Source organism: Anolis carolinensis, chromosome 5 (genome assembly GCF_035594765.1).
Source record: "Anolis carolinensis isolate JA03-04 chromosome 5, rAnoCar3.1.pri, whole genome shotgun sequence".
Taxonomy (NCBI): domain Eukaryota; kingdom Metazoa; phylum Chordata; class Lepidosauria; order Squamata; family Dactyloidae; genus Anolis; species Anolis carolinensis.
The window spans coordinates 104,661,071-104,688,216 of NC_085845.1; the positions used below are offsets into that span (position 1 = coordinate 104,661,071).

The 27,146-nt window shown below is 42.6% G+C and overlaps 1 protein-coding gene across 2 annotated transcripts in view; it reads left to right on the forward strand.

Annotated features, from left to right (window-relative positions):
• otop1 (otopetrin 1) overlaps positions 1–27,146 on the forward strand; it is a 39,039-nt gene that overhangs the window by 3,938 nt on the left and 7,955 nt on the right. The window contains exons 2-5 of one of the 2 annotated variants that reach the window (XM_016995578.2): positions 18,942–19,078; positions 24,334–24,392; positions 26,498–26,577; positions 26,936–27,066. In XM_016995578.2, the coding sequence (XP_016851067.2) occupies positions 18,942–19,078; positions 24,334–24,392; positions 26,498–26,577; positions 26,936–27,066 (407 nt within the window). The remainder of the gene's footprint in view (positions 1–18,941; positions 19,079–24,333; positions 24,393–26,497; positions 26,578–26,935; positions 27,067–27,146) is intronic. The other variant, XM_003224153.4, reaches the window with a different exon arrangement.

Genomic DNA, 27,146 nt, shown 5'->3' on the forward strand with positions numbered 1-27,146 from the left:
GCGGAAGAGGCCTAAGTGAACCCTGCCTATCCCCCGGGCTCCATTGTGGCCAAGGGGGTTGCTATGACATGGTGAGTGGGGCACTAAAAGGGGCAGGGCCTACCCTTCTGACTGACAGCCAGGGGGACAATGACTCTTCCTCATCCTCCCCTCCTGCTTTCTAATTGGAGGTCTGTGTGTTCCTGTGTGAGTGAGGAGGGAGGGAATTCTCTCCGAGAAGAACAGCCCTGACAACTGGCTCTCTCTCTACCTGGTCTTCTCCATGCGCCGGGCTTGAGGATGAGGGGGAAAGGGTGTGTGGCTCTCAATGGTTGCCAGCTGCAAGCCCCGCCCACCACGGTAACATCTTTTAAAAGTGCCATTGGCGTTAGGTTCCATGCACAGCTGCAAGGTCCTCTGGGTAATGTAGTTGTTTCAGTTCCTGGGGAACCTCTGCGCATGCGTGTTAAGCAATTTTGTGTTTTTGGGGCCTTTCTGTTATTTGGTCTTTATATTTCTAGATTTTTATTATTGAAAGACATAGATTGGATGACTATGTCTTTTGTGACCAAATTTGGTGTGATTTGGTTCATTGGTTTTGTTTTTTACTCCATGGGAAAAACGACATTACATTTATATATATAGATAGATATTAATAATATTTCTTACCCGCCACTCCTCGTAGCTCAAGCCTGGTTATGACATCACTAAAAACACATACTGATATGAAACACACACATCTACAAAATACATAGTGTATTGACTCAAATCTAATGCTCACTTTTTTTTTGGCAGAATGTGTATTAGATTCATGTCATACAGTCATCTTAGTTCTGAGCCCAAGCCAAAGGAGAAGGTGCTTCAGGAGCTTTACATGGAGCTCCTCTTTGAGGGACAATCATTCTAATTTAATGGCCATAGCTCAATGTTATGGAATCCTGGGATTTGTAGTTTGGTGAGGCACCAGCCTTCTTTGGCAGAGAAGCTTCAAAACCTTGTCCCAGGATTCCCTAGCATTGAACCAAGGCAATTAAAGTGGATTCATTCTACAGCATAGATGCACCCCAAGGATTTCTTTTCCATTGCTGGAAGTGTTGGTGTTCTAACACAATTTTTTATAATGAAGGACTTCTATTCAGGCAGCAACAGTAACACCCCACCCCACCCCCCCCACCCCAAATTATAAAGAGAGCACTTTTTTTTCATTACATTATATAACTGTCCACTTGGTTGGTTGAGATAGTGACACCTTTGCTTTGTGATGGTTCAGCACAGAGCGATTACAATATTGTACAACTTTATCTTTGTTACAATTTCTATGTAACCTTGTGGTGAACACCTTGGGGGTGAGCATGTATCTAAAACCCACAAAAGAGGGGGTTTTATTGGCCAGCCAAAATTCCCAAAATGCTTCAGGCAAACTTTCAAAGCACACTGTCTTCTTCATCAGGCAAAAGATTATGTGTGTGTATACGTATGGGCAAGAGGCCGCGATGATGCAGCGGGTTAAACCGCTAAGCTGCAGAATTTTTGAAAACATGCAAATGTGGGTAGATCAATAGGTACCACTCTTGTGGGAAGGTAACGGTGCTCCATGCAGTCACGTCGGCCACATGACCTTGGAGGTGTCTACGGACAACGCCGGCTCTTCGACATCAACGCCCAGAGTCGGACACGACTAGATTTAATGTCAGGAGAAAACCTTTACCTTTTTATATATGTGTGTGTGTGTGTGTGTGTGTGGAGAGAGAGAGAGAGAGAGTCCCCAAGTTACAAACAAGATAGGTTCTGTAGGTTTGTTATTAAGTTGAATTTGTGTGTAAGTTGGAACAGGTACATTTTTAAAATGTAACTCTGGCCACAAATATATATTCTTTAGTTTTGGATAGAATAGGGAAGGGTTAACACCCCTGTGGTGTTGGTTTTGCTGTCTGTGCTCCTGTTCAGAAGATTTCACCTCATTTTCTGTCCCTGTGATAATTGGATTTTGAAGAATATGGCATGATGTGAAACAAAGATAGGTGATAAAGCCTCAGTTAAGACATCTTTCCCCCATGATAACTTTTTCAGGAGTGAATTTCCCTTCCTAGGGATAACTTTTCTTACTATTGTCTCAGCCCTTTTCTTAACTATGAGGTGGATGTTTTTAACTCTGGGACTGACTGTGTATAGGAGAAGAAAGGAAAGTGAATGTATAAGAATCACACAATTAAATCACACAATTAAAAACTATTGTGTTGTTATTGTTGCATGATTTCAAGTCATTTCTGAGCTAGGACAATCCCAAGACAATTTTCTTGGCAAGATAGGTTACTATCCTCTGATGGGTGGACAATTTCAGGTATTTAGCATGTATTGTATTTTTGTTGTTGATCAGTTGGTCTGGAGGGGTCTCAGTATAGACAAAGACCATTCTCTTCTGGGTCAGGTTGGGACCGAGACTGAAGAAAGTAAAATGTAAACTCCAGTAGCAGCAAGAAAAGGAAATGCTCTTGTACCTGGGTGCCTTCATCCGAACAGCAGGAAACTTTCATTTGAAAAATGCAATGGCATTGAGCCAGTGACTGGTTCAGTGCCACAGGCTGCATGAGTTTTTTTTTCAGTGTCAGGAGTGACTTGAGAAACTGAAGGATCAAAAGACACCATAGCTGAGAAAGTTTTGGCTGTCTGTGGGGAAAGGGAGGGAGGGGAGGGGAGGGGAGGGGAAAGATCCACATCTCATTGGTTGCTCTTCCCTTCTGGAACAGATGGAGGGCTTGGAGGGAGTGTCCACTCTGGGAAAGATAGTTATTTTGGTGTCACCTTCTCTGATGGTGTTATCAGGGGCAGTCCACACCCCCTTGTGATGCCATTGACAGAACCTCTCAAGAAATCTCAGTCTGCACTGTTACATCTGGTTTTAAAAAAAAACTCAGGAGCTGTATAGGTAAAATTCAACCAATTATAATCCAAAAGGAAAAAAGTTACTTGAAATGTTTGCCTCCAGTCCTTAATTCCCTCTTGTTTAGTATTCCCCTATTGTGTCAAAATCTAGTATCATTCTCCCCAAAACAGTTATCGATTGCTTGTTCAGATCTTATTTTGAAGCTCCAATAGCCATCTTGACATAAGTGATGTAACGCTGCTTGAGACAGAAGTGTTCTGATCCTGCCTTTTTGTATCTTGCATTTCTGTTGTCAGATGTTTGTCCATTTATTCTCTTGAGCTCTGATTGTCCTGGTCCTCTGTGTGGTCTGGTCAGAGGCATCCCTGACGCAGGGTGAGACAGATTTCGTGATATGTCTGCATATACGTTGATATAACCAATCAAATCTCATTTGAAGTGCATTCATTCTACAGTGTAAGTGCGCCCTATGTACCCTTCTACACTATCCTTATATTCCAGGATCTGATCCCAGGTTATCTGCTTTGAACTGGATTATATGTCTCCACTGCCATATAATCTGGGATAAGGGATATAAGGGCAGTGAAGAAAGATAATATCTATATATATAAAAGAGTGATGGCATCACGGCAGCGGACAAAACAACAAAAGTAAACACCCCACAACCTTGAAAATTGACATCACAACCATGCCTCTAGGTTGATACAACAAAAAGAAAAGAAAAATAAATTCCTAATTAGAGGGAGAGGAATAATAGTTTTTATCCAATTGCTGCCAGTTACAAGGCTAAGCTCCACCCACTTGGTCTCCTAGCAACCCACTCAGCCCAGTGTTAATAAAATAATGATAAAAAATAAATACAAATAATACAATAAAAAATTATAAAAAACACTAAAATAATTAATACAATAAAATACTATAACAAAATGACTAAAAATAATACAACAAAATAATAAAATATAATAAATAAAAAAGATAAGTGACAATAAAATTAATTTAAAAAATACAAATAACGTCAAATAAAAATTCCACAACAAGTTTTAACCGATACCACCACCACTTTGCCACAGCAACGCGTGGCCGGGCACAGCTAGTATATATATATATTGAGATTTCACTCTCAGGGAAGGAGCCCCCAGATGGCGTAGTGGACTAAGTGACTTGAAGGTTGGGTTGCTGACCTGAAAGCTGCCAGGTTCGAATCCCACCTGGGGAGAGTGTGGATGAGCTCCCTCTATCAGCTCCAGCTCCATGCGGGGACATGAGAGAAGCCTCCCACAAGGATGGTAAAAACATCAAAACATCCGGGCGTCCCCTGGGCAACGTCCTTGCAGACGGCCAATTCTCTCACTCCAGAAGCAACTCCGGTTGCTCCTGACACGAAAAAAAAAACTCTCAGGGAACAATTCTTGTTTCATTAGTTGCTTATTTGTTATTTGAGTTAATTGATATATTATTTGCGTTAATTTCATCGGAGCCTAGTTATGCTAAATCAGTTGCAAAACCCGGAGCCTCCAGTGGCGCAATGGATTAAACCCTTGTGCCAGCAGGACTGCTGATTGACAGGTCAGCAGTTCGAATCCAGGAATAGCAGGTGAGCTCCCTCTGTCAGCTCCAGCTCCCCATGCGGGGACATAAGAGAAGCTTCCCACAAGAATGGTAAAATATCAAACATCCGGGCATCCCCTGGGCAGTGTCTTTGCAGACAGCCAATTCTCTCACACCAGAGGCGACTTGCAGTTTTTCAAGTTGCTCTTGATACAAAAAAATTTGCAAAACCTGGAAGAAGAAGAATGTCATCATTTTGGAAAAAAAAATCTTAGAAGGGCTATTTTTACTCTGATTATAAATGCAACAAAATATGTCTGGAGGGAAAATACGATTAAGATCTACCACGATAATTAATAATTGCAGGAAATGACTTCATTCTGTGGGAGACAAGGAAGGGTTACCTCTTTTTCTTGCCCTTTCTCCTATTATTCATTATCTCAGAAGCTCCATTAGGGGAAAAAGACAGGTGTTGGTACAGTTCAGCAAGCCAGACCAGTTTTAGTCACTATATTTCTTTCAGCAGAAGGCTATGAGGCGTGTGTTGAAAAAAAAATCCGGAAGTAAGTGATCTCATCTTTTTAGGATTTTTTAAATCTCTTTCAGACATCAGTAAGCTATCCTGCACAATATTGATACTTCTGTCCCCATATCTTTGTTGGTTTTTTCTACATTTGCTAACAATACATGCTAGATACCTGAAATTGTCCACCCATCAGAGGATAGCAACCTATCTAGCCAAGAAAATGCTGTGACAAAGTTGTCTTGGGATTGTCCTAGCTCAGAAATGACTTGAAATCATGCAACAACAACAACACAACAGTTTTTAATTGTGTTGCTTTTAAATTGTTAGCCAATTTGTGTCCCAATCCTGGGGGGAAAGTGGGGAATAAACAAACAAAGAAAAATAGACAACATCATTATCATAATGATCAGCGATGATTGGAAGGCAATCATACTTGGACAGGAGGAATCGCCAATGATTATGATGATGATGTCTATTTTTTTTTGTTTATTCCCCACTGTCTTGGCGGTGGGTCCATAGGTGACTGTAGAGACCTATTCTTGTTCCACGTGATCTTTCACAGTGAGGATATCAATTTTCAGGTGGAAGGTCTTCCCGGTAAGGGTTGGCTTGATGTGTCTTCCTCTTGACACATTTCTCCCTTTCAGCCTCCATTTGTGCCTCCTGGAATTACACAACACTGTTGGTCACAGCTGACCGCTAATTATAATTCTCAAGGCCAGGGCTTTCTAGTTTTTGGTGTCTTCCACAGTTTTTAAGGTTAGCTTTAAGACCATCTTTAAATATTTTTTCCTGTCCACTAACATTCCATTTTCCGTTCCTGAGTTAGGAGTACAGTAACTGCTTTGGGAGATAGTGATTGGGCATTCAGACGACGTTGCCAGTCCAGCGAAGTTGCTGGCAGATAATAATTTCTTACAGATGGTCTTTGCTTCTTCCAGAATAGTGACATTTGTCTGCCTGTTTTCCCAAGAGATTTGCAGGATTTTTCAGAGGCAACACTGATTTAATTATTCCAAAAGTTGAGTGTGATGTCTGTAGATGGTCCATGTTTTGTATAACAGGGTTGGGAGTATAATATCTTTATAAACAAGCACCGTAGTATCCCTATGAATGTGATGATCCTCAAACACTCTCTGCTTCATTACCAACAATGCTGCACTCACAGAGTTCAGGTGGTGTTGTATTTCAGTGTCAGTGTTGATTTTTGTGGAGAGGTGACTGCCAAGGTAGTGGAAATGGTCAACATTTTCTAACGTTACACCATTAAGCTGTATTTTTGGCATTGCAGAGGGATTGGCTGGTGCCTGCTGAAAGAGCACCTTGGTTTTCTCAATATTCAGTGATAAGCCAAGCTTTTTGTATGCTTCTGCAAAGGTGTTTAGAGTGGCTTGTAAGCCTTCTTCTGAATGAGCACACACTACATTATAATCAGCATATTGGAGTTCTATAACAGATGTTGTTGTGACCTTGGTTTTAGCTTTCAGTCTGCTGAGCTTAAATAGCTTGCCATCTGTCCGATAGATGATTTCCACGCTGGTGGGTAGCTTCCCATCAACAAGGTGCAGTATCATAGTGGTAAAGATGGAGAAAAAGGTTGGGGCAATAACATATCCCTGGTTGACACCTGATTCCACTTTAAATGGATCACTTTGGGAGCCATTGCTGTCCATATATATGTTTATGTATGTATGTATGTATGTATGTATGTATGTATGTATGTATGTGTATATGTGTGTGTAAGCTTTGGAGAGCATAGGGAAGGGTTAACAGTCCTGTGGTGTTTGTTTTGATGTCTGTGCCCCTGTTCAGAAAATTTCTCCTCACTTTCTATTCTTGTGAGAATTGGATTTTGAAAAAAAGTGGCTTGTTGTGAAAACAAACTTCAATGATAAAGCTCCAATGGGGACACGTTTCCCCCATGATAATAACTCTTTCAGGAGTTACAGTAGAGTCTCACTTATCCAACGTAAACGGGCCGGCAGAACGTTGGATAAGCAAATATGTTGGATAATAAGGAGAGATTAAGGAAAAGCCTATTAAACATCAAATTAGGTTATGATTTCACAAATTAAGCACCAAAACATCATGTTAAACAACAAATTTGACAGAAAAAGTAGTTCAATACGCAGTAATGCTATGTAGCAATTACTGTATTTACGACTTTAACACCAAAATATCACGATATATTGAAAACATTGACTACAAAAATGCGTTGGATAATCCAGAACGTTGGATAAGCGAGTGTTGGATAAGTGAGACTCTACTGTATTTCTCTTTTTAGGGACCCAAGTGAAAGCAAAAATACACTTTCCTTCTTTTCCCCTGAAGATGGAAGTAAAGAGAAGTTTTTTTAGGTAAGGTCTGGCGAGATGTCAATCCAAGATGCTGTGGTTTTTTATGCCAATTCATCAATACTTCACATTGAAAGAGAAGTTGGTTGGAAGCTGAGTTTGTTATCACATCTATAGTGCTGTTGCTGCTTCTCCAAGAAGATGGTTGTGGGAGAAGGGGGCTGTGAAGCTGTAACAGGGAAAAGAGAAAAGAAAAACAAAGATTGTAAATTTGTTACTGAGTGTACTGCTTGTATGAGTGGATGTTTAGCAACAATTGAGAATATGCCAATAGCAGCACAAAGAGAAATATTTTAAAAGGGAGTTGTCTTTGGATAGGTGGAGTCTGTTGGCTACAGTTAACAGAGTCATTTGAAAGTACTGTAGATGGGTATTGGATTCTGTTGAGTGAATGGAGAAAGTAAGTCTGATATTACTCAGTTTGCATTTTCATATTGGAACTAAAAACTGAGACTTGTTAAAACATTAACCTATCTAGTAAAAAAGGTAAAGGTTTACTCTGGGGGGGGGGGGGGGGTGGTGGTGGTGGTGGTGGTGGTGGTGCTCATCTCCATTTCAACGCCGAAGAGCCGGCGTTGTCCGTAAACGCCTCCAAGGTCATGTGGCCTGCATGACTACATGGAGCACTGTTACCTTCCCGCTGGAGTGGTACTTATTTATTTACTCACATTTGCATGTTTTCTAATTGCTACCGTGTTTCCCTGAAAATAAGACAGTGTCTTATATTAATTTTTGCTCCCAAAGATGCTCTAGGTCTTATTTTCAGGGGATGTCTTATTTTTCCATGAAGAAGAATTCACATTTATTGTTGAACAAAAAATGAACATTTATTATAAGCTGGACAGTAGTTGTCATCACAAACCAGCATAACCAGACAAACTGTGAATCCTATCAAGAATTTCTTGTTATTACCATTATTTCCATGTATAACACTCTATGGTACGTACATTTACCGATCTGCTCTGGTGTTCTGTTTGGCGAGCATGCTTCCAAACAAAAACTTTGCTAGGTCTTACTTTCGGGGGAGGCCTTATATTTAGCGATTCAGCAAAACCTCTACTAGGTCTTATTTTCTGGGGATGTCTTATTTTAGGGGAAACAGGGTAGGTTGGCAGAAGCTGGGGCTAACAGCAGAAGCTCACCCCATCCCCCAAATTTGAACCTCTGACCTTTTGGTCAGCAGCTCATGCATAACTTATCTACATGGTATAATAAATAAAGTTGAACTGCCTTAGTAGCTAGCACCCTTAACTTTGAATCAAAAGTCAATCCATGTATACCATCAAATGTTTTTTTAAAATATTTAAACATTTTAAAACTGAAGTCCAGGACCAAAATTCAAGAAGGGATTTTAAAGGGGACCATAGGGCAAAGTGTGAAGAACTGCAGGGTCATTTTTGAAAAGTGACCTGCACAGAGGAGGTCACCTTTTATATAAATGTGAAGGAATTTTCTTTTGAGACATCATCAGTAGATAACCTTGCCCCTTCCATTGTTGATTTACTAATATGGAAAATGATGAATCGGAAGAGATGTTTCTACTCACACACAAATAACATGATCAAGATCTCTGATTTTTGAGGTTACTTGCTTGCTTTACAGATGTGTTGCCTTTCACAGGAGGAAAGTGGCAATAGAGGAGGCCAGGGTTAGGTACTCCCTGCTTTTATGTGTGAGAATAATGCCTCAGCAGAGTTAATGTGTTGATTTATGTAAAGGTAACTGAAGGCATTAATGAATGAGTACAATGCAGGGTAGTGATGCAAGAGAGGAAATGGGATAAACGTTTTGTCAGAACCCTGCTACTAGAGCCTGTATGTGGCTCTGAGTTTCAGGGTCACTGACATTGATAAGACACCTGCGTCTCAGGACTCGGAGAAGAAACGGCTGCTGGACTTGGCGGGGAATTTGCGCGGGGTTTTACTGAGCGGGAAGAGACTTTTCAAATGAGGGGGAGGGTATATAAAGGATGGTTGGCCGGAGTCTCCCATTCTTGGCTTTTCTGATGTTTATGTTTCCTGCAGTAAAGTTTCAGGTGATATCACAGAGAGTCTCGTGTGTTCATTCAGGAGCGGCTGTGGTGAGCTGACACTAAGCCAAGAATATAGACACCATCCCGCTGTAGCGGTGAGGTGTAACATGCAAGTGGAGGATGAAGAGCTCTTGGGCGCAGGAGGAGGAAGGTCGGGAAGGGCCACTCCCGAGCCGGATGCTGAGTTCCACCAGCTGGCGGCCCTGGCGTCATCCACCGCTTATGCCCAGCCAAATGGGGTAACCCAGAGGCGTGGAGTGGTGCGGGGAGATAGCACCGGAGGAGAGGAAGGTTCACCTTCCCCAGGCCCACAAAGGATGGTGTTTCTGGAGGAGAGGATGTCGGCGATGGAGACCACCCTGGCAGTGATGTCGAGGGCGATGGAGCGCCTGGCGGTTTTGGCGGAGCCAGAGAGAGGAAGGGAACTTCGGGCTGGCTCGATGTGGGACGTGAGCGTGGGAAGCAGCCAGGGCTTTGCAGACCTTCCAGCACCGAAGGGAAGGGAAATGCGAAAGGAGCCCGGCGCCCGGCCCAAGACCCAAACAAGCCTGACGCGGGTGGAGGAGAGTGACGACGAAGGGGAAAAGCCTCCGAGAATCCCGGCTACGCTCCCAGCTGAGACCCTAGTGCCCCTGGCGAATGCCGGGCGTGGCACAGGGCAAAGAGAAACAGCAGCAGGGCCCACTGGTCCGCAAGGGGGCTTGCGACGGGCGGAGAATTGGGGATTGCCACCACAGGGACCCCTACCGAGACGAGAGGAACTAAGGATCGAGTTTGGGGGAGAGTCCTCTGAACTGGATTTTTTCCTTACCACGGTGAGGGGCTATATGGAGGACAATGCTCACACTTTTAGAACGGAATCCAGCCGGATACGGGCCATTGGTGCAGTGTTGAAGAGGGGAGCGGCTAGCTGGTACGTTCAGCTGCACGCGCGGCGCGACCCATGTCTGGGGTCAGTCCGGCGCTTTATGGGGGCCCTGGAGACCCGTTTCCGAGATCCATTGGAGCAGATCCGGGCGAGGGAGAAATTGAAGACCGTCTCCCAGGGGCAGAGGTCGGTATCTGAGTATGCGGAGGAGTTCCAATGCCTCGCCGAAAAGGTGCCGGAATGGTCTGCAGTGACAAAGATGGAACTCTTTAAAGAGGGGCTCAGGCGGGAGATCCTCTCCTGGGCGGTGCATCGTGATGAGCCTGACACACTGCGCGGATGGATTCAGCTGGCGGGGCGCGTCGAGACATCGCTGGCCCAGGCGAGGAGGCACCGAGGAGCGCTACAGCAATGGCCGCAGATGAAAGAGGGGAGCCGGAAGGAGGGATCAGCCCCAGCCGGGAGGAGAGCGGAGCCGACAGGGAACGTGAGCGCCGGCAGGAGTGGCTGCTTTGTGTGCGGCCGGTTGGGCCACAGAGCTGCCGAGTGCTGGCAGAGAAAAGGGGAAAGCGGAGGCCAGCCCAAACCAAGAGCCGTGGCAGGAAAACGCGCCGAGGAAGAAACACCGATGAGGCACCATTCGGGGGGGTTGGTAAGTCAGGACAAAGCTATGATAGTGGTCCCCATTCAGCTTGAAAATGGCAGCAAACAAGCAACTTGCAAAGCGTTTGTGGATTGTGGATGTTCCAGGAACATCATTTCCCCTGAATTAGCCGAGGGATTGGGATGCGAAAGAACGAACCTAGAATCCCCAATAGCATTTTCGCAGTTGGACGGATCCACAGCATCAGGATCGTTAGCTAGGTACAGTGCCGAAGATGTAAAGTGTAAGATAGGGAGTTGGGAAGGAAAGGTGTCATTTGTGATATCACAAATAGCCAGCTATAATGTTATACTAGGCATGCCGTGGCTGGGGCAGGCCAACCCGCAAATCAACTGGGAGGATAAGAGCATGATTTTCGGGATGAATTTGGAAGAAGGGAGCCAGGAAGTTGAGAGGGAGCCGGGGAAAAGGGGGGAGGAAGACTCTATCAGAATAGCAGAACTGGCAGATAAATTACCCCCAGAGTATCGGGATTTTGTGGACGTGTTTGACGAGAAGGAAGCAGACAATTTCCCACCGAAGCGGAGAGTTGAAGTGAAAATAGAGCTAGTCCCAGGAGCAGAGCTTCCCAAGGCAAAGATATACCCGATGTCGGCTAGGGAAAAGGAGGAACTGAGAAAGTACATTGATAAAAACCTAGCGAGGGGTTTCATAGAACCTTCGAACTCCCCTTTAGGGGCACCTGTGTTGTTTAGGCGGAAAAAGGACCAAACGCTGAGGCTCTGCATTGACTACAGGGGCCTGAATGCAATCAGTACTGTAAATAAATACCCCCTACCCTTAGTGAAGGACTTGATCGCCCAGTTATCGGAGGGACAGATATTCACTAAATTGGATTTAATTGAGGCTTACCATAAATTGCAGATCAAACCAGAGGACAGATGGAAGACGGCCTTCTCCTGCGCCTTCGGATTATTCAATTACTGTGTGCTCCCATTTGGTTTATGCGGGGGAGGGGCCGCGTTCATGCAATTAATCAACGAAGTGTTGCATCCATTATTGTACAAGGGAGTCTTTATTTTTTTAGATGACATATTGATAATGTCTCGGACTAAGGAGCAACACGTAGAACTAGTCAGGGAAGTCCTACAAAAGTTGAGGGAAGCGAAGCTGTATGCGAAGCTTGCCAAGTGCGAATTCAATAAAGACCAGATAGACTTTCTGGGGTATAGGATTTCCTCCCAGGGAGTGGCGATGGACCCTGCGAAGGTGGAAGACGTGAGGGGGTGGGAAGCCCCTAGAACACGGAAGCAGCTGCAATCCTTCCTGGGGTTCGCAAACTTCTATAGAACATTTATCAAGGACTTTGCGCGCCTCACTTTGCCGTTAACGGATTTGTTAAAGACTAAAGGCAGGGGAGAAACAGCCAAAGTGAAGGCCCCAGGGGCCAAACTGACCTGGACAATAGAATGCCAGGAAGCTTTCGAAGCCCTTAAAAAGCGTTTTACTGAGGAGCCTGTCCTACAGCACCCTGATATGTCTAAGGCCTTTGTACTACATTGCGATGCGTCAGACCGGGCATATGGGGCAGTTCTGCTGCAGAAAGACGAGGGGGGGGGGGGGAACCTGAAGCCATGTGGCTATCTGTCGAAAAAGTTTAGCGATACAGAAAAAAACTGGCCGATTTGGGAGAGAGAAGCCTTAGCGATTCTGAAAGCACTAGAGTGCTGGAGACACTTTCTGGAAGGAAGTGGAACACCGTTTGAGGTGTGGACTGATCATAGAAATTTACAGTATCTAAGATCCCCTCGTAAACTATCAGCGAAGCAGATTAGATGGGCCCAATATTTCAGTCGTTTTGATTTCAGACTCAAGTTCTTCCAGGGGAAACACAACATACTCGCTGACGCTCTCTCTCGGATGCCTCAGCACGGGGGAGGAATTCAGGAATCTGAGGGGAGCCTTTTCCTAGATAAGCAATGGGGCCTGGCAGTACTGACTCGAGCACAAGCGGCCAAAGAAAACAAACGTACGGCCATTTCCACGGGGGGAGGAGAAATATGGGAGGAAGAGTTGAAGCGAGCATATGGAACGGACAAATGGTTACAAACAAACAAAGAACAGGGAGAACTGTGTGGGGATTTGGTGTTTGTAAATAAGAAATTGTATATTCCTGAATGTTTAAGACAAGAAATGTTAAGGAAGTGCCACGATAACAAGGGTGCAGGTCATCTAGGCCCCACCAGGACTATTAAACTGTTGGCCAAACAATGCTGGTGGCCCGGAATGAGGAAAGACGCCAGGGGGTACGTCACGCAGTGTGAATTATGTGCAGAGGGAAAAACACCACCTGGGAAGCCCCAGGGGCTATTGCAGAAGGTGGTGGAGCCCATGAGGCCATGGGAATGCGTGGCAATGGATTTTGTAGGCGAACTACCCCCCAGCAGAGGCCACAGATACATTTGGACAATATTGGACCTATTCTCAAAACAGGCACACTTTGTGGCCCTGCCAAAACTCCCCTCGGCTGAAAAGCTTGCTGATTTGTATGTGAAGCATGTATATCGCCTACATGGGTGTCCCGACAAAATAATTAGCGACCGGGGAGTCCAATTCACTGCAAAATTTTGGGGAAAATTCTTACAGCTGTTAGGAGCGGAAAGGAATCTGAGCTCGGCTTTTCATCCCGCAACCAACGGGGGGGTCGAACGTACCCAACAGACACTGTGCCAATTCTTGAGGATGTACACCAATTATAGACAGGACGATTGGGCGGACCTTCTTCCGTTTGCTGAGATGGCTTTTAACGGGGCCGTACATTCGGCCACAGGTCGTGCCCCATTCGAAATAGTATACGGACAGGAGGTGGCACCTTTCCCCAGGCTACCCGAGTGGAAGGAAGGAGAGGGCCAGACCGACAAGGAATGGCCGGCCAAAATTAAGCAAGGGTGGCAGACCGTGGTGGAGGCATTACGGGAAACACAAAAGAAATACAAGCTCTTTGCAGATCGTAGGCGCCGAGAGGGGGACAAATTGGGCGAAGGAGATCTGGTTTGGCTGAGCACAAAAAACCTGAAATTGGGGTTCCCATCTAAGAAATTGGCTCCACGCTATATAGGGCCGTTCAGGGTAGCGAAAAGAATAAACGAAGTGACCTATGAGCTGAGGCTACCCAAGGACCTAGGAAAGGTACACCCGGTATTCCATTGCAGCCTGTTAAAAAAGTATAAAGGAACTCTGGACAGCGGAGAACAATAGTTGTGTTTAATCTTTTCCTTCCAGGACGAAGGGGAGGAGGACGCCATGTCAGAACCCTGCTACTAGAGCCTGTATGTGGCTCTGAGTTTCAGGGTCACTGACATTGATAAGACACCTGCGTCTCAGGACTCGGAGAAGAAACGGCTGCTGGACTTGGCGGGGAATTTGCGCGGGGTTTTACTGAGCGGGAAGAGACTTTTCAAATGAGGGGGAGGGTATATAAAGGATGGTTGGCCGGAGTCTCCCATTCTTGGCTTTTCTGATGTTTATGTTTCCTGCAGTAAAGTTTCAGGTGATATCACAGAGAGTCTCGTGTGTTCATTCAGGAGCGGCTGTGGTGAGCTGACAGTTTTCTTCATGTTTTCTGTCCCTACATATCATAGTTTGTCAATCCATCCACATTTGTCCTATGCTTCTAATGCAGGCATGGACAAACTTTGGCCCTCTAGGTATTTTGGACTTCAAGTCCCACAATTCCTAACAATTGTGGGAGTTGAAGTCTAAAACACCCGAAGGGCTGAAGCTTGCCCATGCCTGTTCTAATGTGTGTCAAGACATCTCCAATGCATTATACCAGCCAGACTTAGGGCCCTTCCACACAGCCCTATATTCCAGAATATCAAGGCAGAAAATCCCACAAAATATCTGCTTTGAATTGGGTTATCTGAGTCCACACTGCCATGCATTCCACTTCAAAGCCGATAATGTAGGATTTTATTCAGCTGTGTGGAAGGGGCCTTAGAAACTATGGAGCACTGAAGTGGGGGAAAGTATCAAACAACATTCATCTCAGGTGGCAGAGAAAGATGGCTTCTGAAAGACCCGGAAGAGTTTCAAGTGAAAGCCTGACAGTACACCTCCTTCAATGGCAGCCTGAGCTAAGTTGAGTTGCTATGGACAAGTCGGCTTGATAAACATACCAGCTTCGCAATTTGGTTGGACCAATTCAGGTGCTACCCAATTTCCTTTGGATCTGAATTCAGATATAGATTTGGAAATCTAAATCGCCATGTTTCTCACTAGAAATCAACAAATGGATGTAATTTCTCCCCTTTTTGTTGGACTAGAAGGAGTTATAGTCATACCAGTCCTTTATGCCCACGCAAATAACCTTTTTATTTTTTATTTTGGCAAAACAGAACAAAATCTGAAAAAAGAACTGTCCCTTTTTGGGTTTAAGCTTTGGTATTTTCTTGATACACCTGCATTCTTGTTTTCTGACATATACAATTTGTTCTTATTATTTTAATCACTTCCATTATGTCTGGCCTAGTCTGTGTAACACTTGGAGCAATGCTGATTGCATTCGAGATTGTATTACTTTCCCTTGTAATGTTTTGTGAGTGAACAGATTGGAATGTGATTGTTCAATTCTGGTGTTTTGACTTTTCTGGGGGAGGTTTTGCTTCATTTCACAATGTACCAAGCCAAGTGACAAGTTGCTATGAGGATCATTCATAAATATGGCTGCCACATTGGACCCTAAGATGGACCTCAAATCTTTTTGAGTTTTATGGAGTATTCAATGATAGTAGAATACACACCTGATGAAATCTATAATTTATTTTACTCTTAAAGGAAGCCTATTAACGTTCAATCATATTTCATTTTGTGCTCTATAATCAGAGTTATGGTCACTTTATGGTAACCTCTCCCTCTCCCCTCTCTATATGGCTAGCTTTGACTAGCATAGGGAAAGGTTAACACCCTTTGTTCTGCTGTCTGTGTCCCTGTTCAGAAGATTCCACCTCACTTCTTGTCCGTGTAAAAATTGGATTTTGAAAAAATTGGCTTATTGTGAAAACAAGGATTGATGATAAAGCTTCAGTGGAGAAACCTTTTCTGCATGATAACTCTTTCAGGAGTGAATTTCCCTACCTGGGGGTAGATTCCTCTGAATTTCTGTTGCTTCACCCCATTATTAACTATGAGTCATTTGTAAGTCGGATGTTTGTAACTTGGGGACTACCTATATATCTCTAGTGAAGGTATTTCCTGGTCAGATTCATTCAGAAGGGGGCTATCATTTCCTTCCTCTGAGACCGGGGCCCCATCTACAATGTTATAAAATCTTGTTTCTGAATCCAGATTATCTGCTTTGACCTCGATTATATGGCTGTGTAGATTCATATATTCCAGTTCAAAGCAGAAACTGGATTATATGACATTGTAGATCCAGCCTGGGAATATGACTTTCATGCGAGAAACCAGTGGGTTATTGTGCTGGAGCCAGGATTGTAGCCTGACATTAAAATCACTCTACCGCTTGGGCTCACTACTAAAGAAACAAATGTCATTGCTTACTTGTGGTTTATAGCATGGTGTCTTATAGTATAGATCAGTGGTTCCCAACCTGTGGGTCCCCAGGTGTTTTGGCCTACAACTTCTAGAAATCCCAGCTGGTAAATCACCAGCAGTAATAAGATCTGCCAACCGAAAGTTGGCCACTTTAAAAACATGGTCAGGGTGAGCACTTGACCTCAAGCCCATCTCACTGTTTACCTAAGCAGTTTGAAAACAGCTTATAAGCTGTAAGTAGAGAAATTAGATACCACAAATTGCAGGGGAGGTATTTTATGACACCATAAATAACAAGACCAAGAGGAAGGTGGAAGGAGGATGTCCTGATGGCTCTTTGGCATAGAGAATGAAGCAACAGCACTCCCGTGACTGAATCTGAGTCCAACCTCAACCTCTAAGGCACCAAAAAACTGGACTTCAAGACTACATACCTCCTTTTGTCTGTCTTTTTCTGTTCTGTCCTGTCTTCAAACTGCATTGAATGTTTGCTGTGTATGTGTACTGTGATCTGCCCTGAGTCCCCTTGGGGAGATAGGGTGGTATATAAAGTGTTGTTGTTGTTGTTGTTGTTGTTGTTGTTGTTGTTATTATTACCAGCTGTTAGGATTTCTGGGAGTTGAAGGCCAAAACATCTGGATACCCAAAGGCTGAGGACCATTGGCATAGATTGAAGCAAAATACTGCTAAAACAATCTATATACAGTAGAGTCTCACTTATCCAACACTCGCTTATCGAACGTTCTGGATTATCCAATGCATTTTTGTAGTCAATGTTTTCAATACATCATGATATTTTGGTGTTAAATTCGTAAATACAGTAATTACTACATAGCATTACTGCATATTGAACTACTTTTTCTGTCAAATTTGTTGTATAACATGATGTTTTGGTGCTTAATTTGTAAAATAATAACCCAATTTGATGTTTAATAGGCTTTTCCTTAATGCCTCCTTATTATCCAACATATTCGCTTATCCAACATTCTGCCGGCCCGTTTATGTTGGATAAGTGAGACTCTACTGTAAGTGTAAAAAAATTAAAACCAATTAAACAAGCACTTCTAAAAGTCCACATCAAGAGGTCCTTTGACAGCTAAATCTGTCTAAATAAAATTATCTTTACCTTCTACCAAGTCCAATGTGTCAGATATTCTGACGAAGCCTTTGCCAATCGCCAAACATGTAGAATTAAAAAAAAATTGAATATAATGAATATACAATAAGTTGATTCATATGTGCTTAAGTGATGTATATATTTAAGAAGACAAAATTATATTTAAAGAGGGGGAATTGTTAATGTGAGATTTGTGTATTGATAGTGTTTAAATGAAATTTGTGTCTTGCCTGTATTGCATACTGATTGCATCATCCAGAGTGTAACATAGTCTGGAAAGAGTTAATTACTGAGAAGCTGTGATGTCCTTGATGTGTGGCTGGAACTGGGGAGTGTCCAGATACAGGTGTGTGTGCATTGCTGATTGCATCAGTTCAGTTCTGTTCTGTGTCGAGTGCTGTCTGCTCAAGTCCTGTGTCCATTTATTTGTCTGCAAGTCTATTAGTCTTTATTACTGCTTTCAGTAAAACTTTGTATATAGTTTTACCAATGTCTCTGGTGTCTCTTCGTTCTGCGTTCTACTGACTCCATCCAACTACTGCTGCGCTGCAAATTACTCTGACAATATCTACTCAGTGAATGAAGTAATATCATTCACTATCAGCATTAGTATCTCTGCCAAAGGGGAAAAGTGTGATATTTGGAAGCATTGGGAAAGGGAATTCTTAGTTCTAAGCCAGTATTATTTTTTCCCTAGTTTAATAACAACAACAACAACAACTTTATTTTTGTACCCCGCCTCCATCTCCCCGAAGGGACTCAGGGCGGCTTACATGGGGCCAGGCCCAATGATACAGTTAAAATGTAATTACATAAAAAAGCAATTCAACAATATAAACAAAATAAAACAATAACATTATAGGCAGAGCCGGCCTTAGGTATTTTTCAAGTGTAAGAGAACAGAATTTTGGCGCCCACCCCCCCAAACCAATCACTGAAAAATAAAAGCGTTGGATAAGTGAAAATGCTGGATAATAAGGAGGGATTAAGGAAAAGCCTATTAAACATCAAATTATATTAAGATTTTACAAATTAAGCACCAAAACATCATGTTTTACAACAAATCAACAGAAAAAGCAGTCTCGACTGCGCCCCTGTATTTTTGCGCCCCAAGTGACCACTTAATTCACCTCATTGTTGGACCAGCTCTGATTATAGCAATAGATAAAAAAGTATCAACCAGCAACCAAAATCAGTTTTTGTTATCTTCATGGGTGAGTGGACTTGTGCAGCAATAAAGGATAGGCTAATAAATAAAGTGCATGATCATATGGCAGCAATGAAGGTAAGAGCAGTAATAAAGTGTGGGGACAGATTTTTGGTCCCATTTGGGGCTAACTATCTAGAGGGTTGTCTATTCAAAGGCAACACAGTTTCCATGTTTAATGTTTGGAGTAATTTTTTTTATTTTTACAGCATCTAATGTTATAGCTTTCTGGTTAACTTTTTCCTTTCTTTTAAAATTTCGTTTAGGTGCAATTACCTTATTTGCATTGATTACGTTAATCATGGATTCTTTCAAGATTGGATTCTTCATTGGATTTTCAAATTGCTTATCTGTCACAGAAGGTATTTTTCCAGTGACGCATGCAGTGCATACACTACTGCAGGTAAAAACATTTTGTTTTGGACTATTTCTGTGTATGTATTACTCTTTGAGACTGGTGTTCATTTGACAATACTATTGCATTTTAGAGACTAATTACATTTTGAATTTATCACATTGCAAGTCCTTATGTACAAACCAGGTTCTTGGCTGGTAGAGGTTCTGGCAAATCCCTCAGAGGTTTCGTGTCCTGGCTTTCGGTGGGTGCCCTCGATCTGTTTTTTGGGAGCCTCCCAAAATCGGGAGGACAGATAACTGTTTTCGCTCTGGGATGCTGAAAGATCCGTTTTCTGTTGACCCATTATGGGGGGGGGGGTGACTTCCCAAGCTCCCCTTCCCATCATTTTAGGCATTTAAGCTCTGCTCTAGAGGAGAGGCACTCAGCTGCAGGCAGGTGTATGTTTTAAGTAGGCTTCTTACCTCTAGAGGAGGTGCTTGGCTGCAGGCAGGTGCACATGCCTTCTGGGCCTGCATGCCACATGCACTTTCCAAGACAAGGAGCTGGGATCGGCTCCCACTTGCTTTCATGTCAAGCTGATTTTTGTACTGAGAAGGGGTTTACCGAAGATAGTGAATGTAATGAAAGTATAGATGTAATGAAGGAAAACGGGATCTGTGCACAACTATACAAGGGATTGTATGCAAAAGCACTGGAATCAGAAGGTGCTTCACTGTTCATACTCGTGCATAGAATCATAGAATCATAGAATCATAGAATAGTAGAGTTGGAAGAGACCTCATGGGCCATCCAGTCCAACCCCCTGCCAAGAAGCAGGAAACCTCATTCATAGCACCCCCGACAGATGGCCATCCAGCCTCTGCTTAAAAGCCTCCAAAGAAGGAGCCTCCACCACAGTCCGGGGGAGAGAGTTCCACTGTCGAACAGCTCTCACAGTGAGGAAGTTCTTCCTGATGTTCAGGTGGAATCTCCTTTCCTGTAGTTTGAAGCCATTGTTCCGTGTCCTAGTCTGCAGGGCAGCAGAAAACAAGCTTGCTCCCTCCTCCCTCCTCCCTACATACCATGAATGTAAATGCTCACTAAACTGGGTGCAGCAAGGCACAGGGCAAGTCCACTCCCTTCTTTTCATGTTGGTTGAACACACTCAGCTAGAGCTAATGTGTCATTCACACACACACACACACAAATGCAGTAACAGTTCACAGACATTTGAATGGAAGAAATATGTAGCTAAAATCAAAGCTATAAAGAAATCTTCAGTTGCACCTTGTTACTTTAATGTTTTTTTGTGTAGATGGGAGACACTTAAACTATATTTACTTTCAATCCATGTTCAGAATTTCCCACATTGGCTCAGTACCCATACACTCTTTTTGTATTTGAAGCCCATATACATATTATAGTTATGAAATACTGTCCTATGAAATAAATTATTTTATAAAAACTATGGTGAATAGAGTTATGCATGGATCCCGTTTCCTTCGGTACCTGAGGCACATCTGGTACCTTCGGGAGCATGAAATGGGAAGGGCCCTCCCAGTATGAAAACCTGCCAGCAATGAAAGCAAGCGGAAGCCAATCTTGGCCCCTCCTCTCCTTTTCGGCATCACAGTTTAATCTTTTTTATTAATCCCCCAGCAAACAAAAAGAAAACTCTCATTCCATGAAAACTACTACCAGTTACCTCTCCTCTAGAGTAGACACTTATAAACAGCTGTAAGGAAGCATTAAACCCAAGCAGAAAGGAGATTTAAGTGTGCTAGGAAAAAAGGGATTTTTAAAGGAAACACGGATAAGGAGCTCCAGGAGGTCATCACTTTTCCTTACCTGGAAGTGGGAAACCTCCTTAAAATGCCTTGGAAAGTGTATGTGGTATGCAGCCCTGGGAGAGAAAGCATGGGTGCCTGCTTGCAGTGCCTCTCCTCTAGAGTATAAACAGCTGCAATGCCTAAAATGACGGGAATGGGAGCCTGGGAAGTCCCCTCACGCCCCATAATGGCTTGATAGAAAAAAGATTTTATGGCATCCTATAGCGAAAACAGAATTTGAGAAGCTCCCAAAAAAGGGTTCAGGGCCCCCACTGAAAGCCAGAACACGAAATGGATCAAGGTTTACTTGGATTGCACAACTCTAATGATGAAATAAAAGGTTTTGATCCTGAACTCTAATACCAACATATGCAGAATGTGTTCCTTATAGTCCATCTTTGCTAACAGTAATGATATCCCAAGGAGTGATACAAGAATGTAGCTGTTCTCTTATTCATTTCAGAGGAGCTGGCAGAGGATACATTCCCAGTAGGTACTGCCTTGTTGTCAACAAAGACTATAAAATACTATGTTTGTTTCCTGGGTTCCTGATCTGTATATTGGGATTGTATATTGCATACATTCAGTAGTCTTTAATTTTATGAACTAGTTTTTAGCAATTTTGCAAACTAATCTTTAGAAAATATCAAGTGGCTAGCTTTCTCAGCAATAAAAGAGTGTAAGAGTGGTTCCTTGCTTCAGACAGAGCCCTTCTGTACTTGCAGTTTGAGGAGAACAACAGAAATATCCTTTCCTTCTGTATGCAGTCAACCTTGAAGTAGAGCGGTAACTTAACCTGCTCTCTACATACTGTAGAGCTGTGCAGAGGAAGGGAAAGTTGCAACCATATATAATTGCCACACAAAACACCTCTTGCAAATACTTCAGCATCACAGTGAAGGGCATGATCTAAGAATCTAAGGCAAAGAGAATAACACTCCTATTACTGGTTTTAGGTTTGAACTGAACAAAGGCTTTCAGTCTCCTCCAGTACCTTTTCTATAATTCTCCCGCTTCTCATGCCCCTTCAGTCTCGGCCTTTTGTTGCTTATTTTCCTCAGCTTTTAACAGATCAAACAAAACTCATTCCAGTGCGCACACATCTGGTTATACAGTAAATGTAGCCACAATACTCAGGAAGGTCACATGTAATGCATTTTTTTAAAAAACAAAAATCCTTGTGCTTGATCTTTCAGTTCAGCTGCTATCTGCTTACAGTAACTGGAAGTGGTTGAATTAAAATTGTGTTTTCTTTTAGCGCAGGATGTAGGACCTCATCAGACATGGGGAATTTAGAATGCTTTCACTCCATCTCATGAATGGAGCCCCACACCATCCATTACAAAATGTTGTGTGATTTCCGGCAGAGGCCCCACCCCCAACTGGTGGAAAGCGTCGCTGGACACTTCCCCCACAACACGGGAGCCAGCATAGGGAGGGCAAGACTTCCCCCATGTGAGGGAACTGTATAAGGGGTGACGGATTCTCCCCACTACCTTTCTCCTTTTTTGGTGAAGTCAGGTGAAGTGGGATGCTTCATCTGGCCTTTGTGATGAAGTCCTTAGAACCTGGTTGCACACTCTTCTGTCCAATGCATTTATGATAGCAACTGTGGGTTTAGCCAGGAATCCTTGTCATTGGTGGCACTCCCATTCTTTCCTTTTGTGCCTTTTGAAGAACCTGGCAGCCCTGGTCGATCATTCAGGGAATTCCTGCAAGCAGAAAGAAGAAAAGAAAGCATTGCTCTTGAGCCCACCAAGCTCCTCCTTGCTTTCACAAATTTTAGGCTGCCATCCTTAGGTGATAGGTCTATTCAGTTTGGGGAGATGGTGGGGTGAATATCTATTGATCATTTCCTAGCCTCCATTCACATGACGTTAAAATAGTCCCCCCCCCCCCCATGAGCCATTTGCAGTCCCCACCCCATAATCTATGCTATTCCCTCCAATTTACAGGGGAGGTCCTACATGAATAATTTATCCTGAGACTGATCTTGAGTGGTGAATGGTGGAATGGCCTCAGGATGGCTTAAATCTCCACCACACCCCTGCTGGTGTAGAGGTGGGAGGAAATTCTGATTGAAGTAGATGACCACCCTTACCATCTCCTTTTATTCTCCTCATTGTGGTGGCCAGCAGATGTGACATGCCAGCCATTTATCACCTGGAGTGACATTGGCTGGGATGGTAGAGTGATGGGAGAGGGGGAGGAGAAGAATCGCCTCTGCCTCTTCCACTCCCTTCTCTAATCACCTCATCTCTTTAACCAGCACCCAGAGGCGGTTTTTTGCTATGTAAGCAAACCTAGGGCCGCCACCCCCCCCCCCCCCCGAAATTATGCCCTCTCCAACATACCAGCGGCAGCGTGCTCTCCAGCCATGGAACACCGAAGGCCTCCAGGAAGGCCTTGCTTTCTTGTAAGATTTCGCAAAATCTCGTGAGAAGAGCGAGGACTTCCTCCCCAATGGTCGCCGTTGCCGCTGCCTAGAGAGCGCCCCCAAGGGCTGCGCCCCAAGCGGTGGCTTCAACGGCCTCCATGATGAACCGGCCCTGCCAGCACCCCACCAGGTGATGAGCAACTGGCACAACTCTCTGGCCATCACAATAAGAATAGTATGAGTGCCATCCTGTGTCCCCAGATCACCCAAGCCCGGGAAACACAGGATAGCCATGCAAACGGTTCTGTCTTGGAACTATTTACATGGGTCCAAAGTCACAGTTTGTTTCATATTCTGGGGGAGAATTCAGAGCAAACTGTGACTTTAGTTAATGTGGTTCAAAGCTGCATTAACCCAGATCAGTTCTTAGCATTGTTTAACTGCCACGGAGCTGATTCGCTAGCCATTTGTGTTAAGTGGTCAATGTAGATGTACCCAGGAACAGATTTTTTCAGATGTATGGAGACTGAAGAGTCCTCATTCCCATAAGTTGAGTTCATAAATTCCACCCTGTTCTTTAAGGAAACTTTTTTTTCCCTGACAGATGTATCTAATACTTCAAGTGGCATCCATTTAACTGAACTTGAAGGCAGTCTCCTCAAAGAATTAAAATACTTAAAATACTGTCCTTCCAGTACATGATAAATTTATTTTTGAACTACAATTTCCAGAACCATTCAGCTAGCATTATTGCCTTCCAAAGACTCCTATACTTATAAATTTTCTGTATTTTGTTATATTGATATTTGATTATCTCTGTGGAATAAAGTATGTATGTAAGATGCACTAGTGATTTATATGTTGTCATTTTTTCATCTTTATTGTTCTCGATGTGTCCCACAACTTTTATTTTTGTTTTTATTTTTAGATACTACTTTCAGATTAGAATATTGTCTAAAAAACTTTCTGACCGTTGACCAACTGCTTACTATGATGTTTTACATGTGACTAGTTTATCTCTTAATTATCTCTTGCACATTCTTCTGAGCTAAGAAACACAGTACCACTCTCCCCCTTACATAATGCATTATTTCTTATTCACATTTTATTTTCAGGTGTACTTCTTATGGTGCCATGCCAAGGATATTATCCAATCATTCAAAACACTAGAGAGGTAAAATTAACATCACATTTCTATATTACTAATAATTGTTTAGAACATTTTAGCTTAAAAATTGCAACCCTCAGCTAGAATCCTATGAAACTGTCGAAAAGCGGATTTTATCCACATATTTGCATTGAAGGGGTACTTTGACCAAGAACCAATTGAGAAACCTTTCTTGAAAGAAGTTTTGAGGGGATTGGGTCCTCATTTCAGCAGTCCCATTGTCTTCAAAGGCTAATTGTGCCCTTAGTTTACACAAAAGGTCACGTCCCGTGAGAGAGACAGGGCATTCAGGCATATAAGTGAACCTATGAGTTACTTGGTGAGTTCCCAAATTGCAAATACGGTTTTGAAGGAGTGGCTGAGCTAAGGTCTTCCCTGTAGCTCCTTGAACAGTAATGATATCTGGAGTTAGTGGGGCAGTGCCCTTTATTGTTATTTTCTGCAATTTCCTGATTTGCCATTATTTTTTCAGCTATCGCCACCAACTGAATGGCGTTGTCTGCTTGTAAGTGCTTTCAAGTGTCCTGTCAACTTATGCCAAACTTGTGAATTTAATAAGGTTTCTTAGAGAAGGAATCCTCAGAGATGGTCTTGCCACCTTCTTCTGAAATAATCTACAACACCTGATATGTATTGGCATCTTCTCACCTAAGTACTAACCAGGCTCATCTTGCTTAACTACCATGATCAGATGGGATCTGGTACCTTTAGGGTAATACCAGTGTTAAAATTAACCCTTTTCCGGCATGTGTAGTATCAGGAAAGTGTAGGTTCAGAGATAAGAACATTAGCGGGATGTTGATAATGTGTTTATTCAGTTATTATCAATCTTTAAGAAATCTAATTCCTACACTAGAAGAGGGGGAATTTAACTATTATGTTTATGTCAAATTGTCATTTAAACCCAAATACAATACCAACAAAAAAAACCCTTCCCATAATGTACTGTACACTATATTGTAAGACATCTTGGGGAAAAAGACGAGATATAAATTAAATAAGTAAGTAAAAAAATAAATAAAAACGAAGCTGAAAAATACTAGCCATAATTTTACTCCCATCAGTTCTCCACTTGTCCCTGTTTTAACTACATACATCTTTGAAAATCTCTTTTCGCATCCACACTAGCAAAAGCCTTCTTTAGCTTTCCATTTCTCCCTCCTATATAATCTCATATTTTTAATCCCTCCTTGCATTTAGATTGTTAGATTTTCTGATTTTAACATACACCCCAGCAAAAAATCTTAAGAGTTCCAAAACATGGTTTTCTTGCATAATGAATGGGTCACTGAAGACCTGGATGGTCAAACAAGCTTTTGAGAACGCCTAGTCTCTAGTTGTTCTGCACAATGGTTATATACTCTTGCACTACATCCTATACCCTTGTCCCATGGCTGCAGCTTTGCACTTACCTATTCCCTTGCGCATTGTCTACAGCTTGGCCATGTTTATAGTAGCTTACCGCTGGATGAGAGTTGTTTTGAGTTTTTAATTGTTGTTTTATGTCTATTATTTTATTTAATTGCATTTTATATTGTGTTTTATTTTATTCTCTGTTGTTAGGCACTTTGTGCCGTATGTAAGCCGCCTTGAGTCCCTTTGGGGAGATGGTGGAAGTATACAAAAATAAAATATTATTATTATCAATATGCAGACTTTCAGAATTTTGCTAAAAGAATTTCAGAAGAAAACCTGTGCTTTTAGGATTTTAGCAAGATTGTGGACTGGGCAGGTCATAAAAACAGTGGATTGGTCTTCAAGAAATGGGTTCAAAATAACATTTGATTTTCTTCACAAAATAATTGAATGGTTTCCAATTGACAGACAAATGTGATTTAGCACATTTTAAAATGCTGGGAAATGCTAACGTGTGGCTCTATTCCCAAATGGCCCCAAAACCTCCAGGGTTTCTCTATCCAGTCAAACACTGGAAGCAAGGAGGTCATTCAACAGGTTTATTTGATCAAATCACCCTGCAGAGTGAACAGAGGAAAGTGCCACACAAAACTGAGATGCAGCTCAGTTTTGTAGTACAAAAGAAATGTGCACAGGCTATTTTCTCTGATTCATGCTTCATCTATATCTTCTTTTTGTTCCCTTCTGGTGCCAAGCACAATATTCCTGTGCCTTCTTTTCCTCAGCAGCTGATTCCCCCTTCTGCATCGCTCCTCCTGCACCTGCTTGTTACTAGGTATTTCCTTTTGAACTTTCCCCTTGTATGAACTTTCTCCTTTGGCTGGTAATTTTCCATTACTACCTTAGCCCTAACCCCTTCAGTCTGTGTACAAGTAAATACAATGAAGTTGGTCTTTGAGTGTTGGATTAGGAATCTGGGAAACAAGAATTCAAAGCTCTGATCATCTTTGGGCAAGTCACACAGTCTCAAGGGAAGGCAACGGCAACCTTCCCCTGAATAAATCTTGTCAATAAAACTGTATGATAAAATTTATATATTGAAAGAATATAACAAACTAGCAAATAAATATAGTATGGAAAATAACTTGTTTCCAGAGTTTTAGGTGTTTGTATTTTCTCTCTATACATTTTAGGTTTGGCGTGATCCATTCGGTGTTTACAAATCTTCTTTTGTGGACAAATGGTGTACTAACAGAATCAAAGCATCAACTTAATAATCACAAAGAAAGATTAATTACTCTTGGATTTAGAAACATATCAATAGGTAAGATAAAATCTTACTAATTTTTAGAGTTATACTTTTATGTTTTACGGTTATCAATAAAAAGAAATTGATGAGAGCTA